At 51.9% G+C, this 3,617-nt stretch overlaps 1 protein-coding gene across 1 annotated transcript in view; it reads left to right on the forward strand.

Moving 5' to 3' along the window:
- Window positions 1-888: 888 nt before the first annotated feature.
- The window catches only part of CSUI_007205 (coiled-coil domain containing 124 family protein), a 6,144-nt gene continuing 3,415 nt past the window's right edge, over window positions 889-3,617 (forward strand). Inside the window, exons 1-2 of the mRNA XM_068067355.1 lie at window positions 889-2,573; window positions 3,241-3,345. Of these exons, the coding sequence (XP_067920672.1) occupies window positions 2,424-2,573; window positions 3,241-3,345 (255 nt within the window). The 5' untranslated portion in view covers window positions 889-2,423. The remainder of the gene's footprint in view (window positions 2,574-3,240; window positions 3,346-3,617) is intronic.

The raw sequence follows: 3,617 nt of genomic DNA on the forward strand, positions 1-3,617 counted from the left end.
AAACTTTGAATGCACCGGCGCCTGTGTCTCATCGGGAGCAGCTCGCAGACTGGTGCTATATCTGGGCCTCTTCTACACCGAGCGCCCCTTTCCCGCACGTATCCTTTCTCAAATCAACATGAGTAACAGCTCACAGCGATGCCGACACATCGAATGAACGGGCAGACCATAGAGGCTAACAGCTCTGGACTGTCACACCAGTGGCACAGCTCTACGGAGTCGACTGTGTGCTTTAGGTGATCCGGTCCATCTCGGCAGTTGGGTAATTGTACATAGGATTTCAGCACCATTTCTTGGCTGCCGTGTCCACGTAGGACTGCCGATGACTACGCGGCTTCTCGTGGGTGAGTGTGTTGTGTGTGCCTGCAGCACGCTGGCGGGATACACAGAATAAGCTGATGAGTTCTGGTGGCCGGGCATGGCTAGATCGCCTGCACAGTCCCGGCGCGTCTGACGCGGTTGCGACTCTTCTCTCTGTGACAGGCGTAACTGAGAGGCAGCCCGTCCTCGGGCGTGCTATCAGCCGACAGGACAACAAGAAGTGGCAATCTTGCGCCCAGCTCTGATTGCAACTGTTTGTCTACTTGAAACAGGTCCGCGACAGCAGATCACTGCATTATGTTGCCATAGTTGGCGGCAGAACTGAAGTCGGTAAATCAGGGCAGCACGAATTACTCAGGAAGTAGTTCGGGAAACAATTCCTGCTCGAGCAAAGAGTGGTACCCCACGGAAAAAATACTGGAAAGCGGGCCAGGAGCTTGCTTCGCCGTGTGGGCGGCAACAGGAGGACAACCACTGTCGCGGTGAGGGTGGTGAACACAGTACTACATGCAGTCGGCTGGGCGTCGCATCTCCAGCAGTTGTAGCAGTCGCTCTGACACTGTTCACATGGCATCTTTTCTTTCAAAGAAGGGGGGCCTCTGGGAGTTCTCGATACCCCGGTTTTGGGCACAGATTTTTCTGCGCTCTTCATTGTCCCGTCAAGACTCCCTGAAGCGCCCTCTTTCTTGCGAAGAAAGGAAAGGCTCTGTCTAAACTCCCAGGGACATGCGCCGCAAAGAGCACTCCAGTGTCCGGCGCTTCCCAGTTGGTTTCTGCTGACAGATTTTTTTTCTTTGGGTGGGTATCGGACTTTCTTTCCGTGACAGGAGTATTCTCTACTGGACCCTGTGTGTTCTCGATAGACAACCTGCTAGTGTGGCGCTTGCAAGACCGACCATTCCGGGGCCTTATGGTCCGTCCCTCCGAGCCTTCGCTCGACTTTTTCCTGTTGAACTTTTTTCTGTTTCAGAAGTTGCGAAAGTCATCTCCTTGTTCACAGCTGCTGGGCTTCCGCTTCATGAGATGTTAGGTCGACAGGCGATTTTCTCGTTCGGAAAACGAGCTACCACGTCGCCAGCTGACGGCGCTTATTTTGCCCTACGGGGTTTGTATTTTGTTTTCACAGGGTCCGCCGCGTTTGTTTCAAGGCGTGCTGTCTTATTTGTGGTGGCCCTTCAACCTCTTTTCTATGGGCTGTTCTGGCTGTACCTGGGTTCGCGTCTCGAGATTACAGCGGGGCACGTAGCCCGGAACTCGATCTTCTTTGTGCCTAACAAGAGTTATCTTTCCTCTGACGAGAGTTCATCACATTTAAAAAGCTAGGTTACTCTCTCTCCCATCTCCTTTGCGAAAGTGGTCAGGCTTGCTTTTGGCTGTTGCTCGCCGAGCCGAGTTTCTCCTAGCTTCTGAAGTAAAGAAAGGCTTTCCTGGCGACGGGCATGAGACCGGCGCAGGCCGGATAGCAGCCGAAGAAGTGCCACCTGGGACATCTTACGGACTCATCGTGCTCGGATGGCTGTAACACTGCGACACTCGAGTGCAGGGTTTTGTCGTGTCGTATACATGAATGGTCCCTCGACTTGACGCAAGCTTTTTCATATTTGCAGAGAGTTTTTCTATTCAATTTAGACCGATTGGTTGCATGCAAAAGGGTGGTTGAAGCCTGAGCTGCAGGAGACATTTCGAATGTTGGGTCAAATCTTGAGACGCGGAAACGTGCCAGGCGCAGCAATCCAGGGCTCTCCAGGCGGCTGTTTGATACGCAGGAAGAAGTCTATGTATGGACCCTCGGAGGGGTACAAGAATCTCCAGTGGTGTCGGAGCATTCCCGATATCAAGGGTTTGAGCGTTGCAAGCGGATGTATTATTGCACACCGTGGGGACTGGAGCCGTAGCAGCTGACATCTAGAAGGGGTCTGTATGTACACCTCGGGTTTTCTATTCGTCTCACTCAGTGAGAGGGTTCGCCATCTCAGACGAACTTCTGCTTTGCTTGAAGGCGACGCGGAGACGCTCACCGGGACCCCTGTGTAATCCTGACTCGGTATCAGTTAAAAACTCCTACTTTCTTGGGCTCCAGTGCATATACATCCCCCATCGGCATGGCACCAACAACGAATCACAGAGCCGTAGAGGCAAGAGAGAGGAAGGCGCAGGCAGCGGCGGAAGCAGCCCGGGCTAAAGCTGAAGAAGCTGAGAGACGCAAGTGGGAGGACAATGATAAATCGGTTGCGCGGAAAACAGAAAGAAAAGTAAGTCACTCACATCTTGGGGTATACTCGCAAGAGACATGCAGATGAACTGACAACAAAGACCAAGATAAGGGGATAGGGGAGGAAATTCACAAAGATGATCATTAAGATGCCTAGGGGGGGGCAATCCAGTTGTAATACTGCAGCTGAGAACTGAGAGGGGGAATGTACCTAGTGTTCATATACTCATGCGCTCTCCTTATAAGCGAGGTGTACAAAGAAAACTCTCTGGCCTGCCAACTGCTAGACGACCGCCTTCTCCTTCTTGTTCTCTTTCTTCTTCTCTTTCACGTGTCGCTGCTTGGCTTTCATTGACTCCCCTCTTGCGTTATCTTCCATATTTTCGTGAACTAACCTTCTACCTTCTGTCGTCTCTTTTTCTTTCTCGCCCGCTGGGAAGCTCTACTACACCTTGCCAGTTTTGTATTGGGGCCACATAGCCTGGTAAGGGAGCTCCGTATTCATCTACTCCACTACTTAGTTTCGTAAGGGATCTCTCGCATGCCCCCCTCTCCTGGCTTTTTGTGTTGATTCCATGCCACGCTGACGTTCTGGGGGGGATCACGGGGTGTAGAGACACTCAAGCCACGTGAGTCGAGTCGGAATGGATCTAGGCAGAAAAACCTCTTCCTCCCATGTTTCCTTCGCTGCTGATTGGGACATACAGGCCGCCGCATTGCAGAAGGCAGAGGAGCGAGCCCAGCATAAGGCTGAGCTACGGCGTTTAGCTGCGGAAGAGGATGCGGCCTTCGCAAGAAATACTCAGCAGAAGGTAAAATGGAAGTTCCTACGTTACTCTCGAGGTCATTCTGCTTAACGTCTATCTCCGGAATACCTCTCTTAGTTGTCGTTGAGGCTTGTCGGGAGCCGTCTTGAATCTGTGAAGATAGTGGCGCCTTTCGCAGCTCAAGGGCTATTCACTACTATGAGGTGCGCATGGGCTGAGACGGACAGATCATGAATGTTCTTAGATTCGGCAGAAGTTGTGTTGTACAGAAAGAGTTCGCGTGTAAGATGTTAGAGAAGTTTTCTAGATGGCTTTCT

The sequence above is a fragment of the Cystoisospora suis genome (genome assembly GCF_002600585.1).
Source record: "Cystoisospora suis strain Wien I chromosome Unknown contig_3749, whole genome shotgun sequence".
Lineage (NCBI taxonomy): Eukaryota > Apicomplexa > Conoidasida > Eucoccidiorida > Sarcocystidae > Cystoisospora > Cystoisospora suis.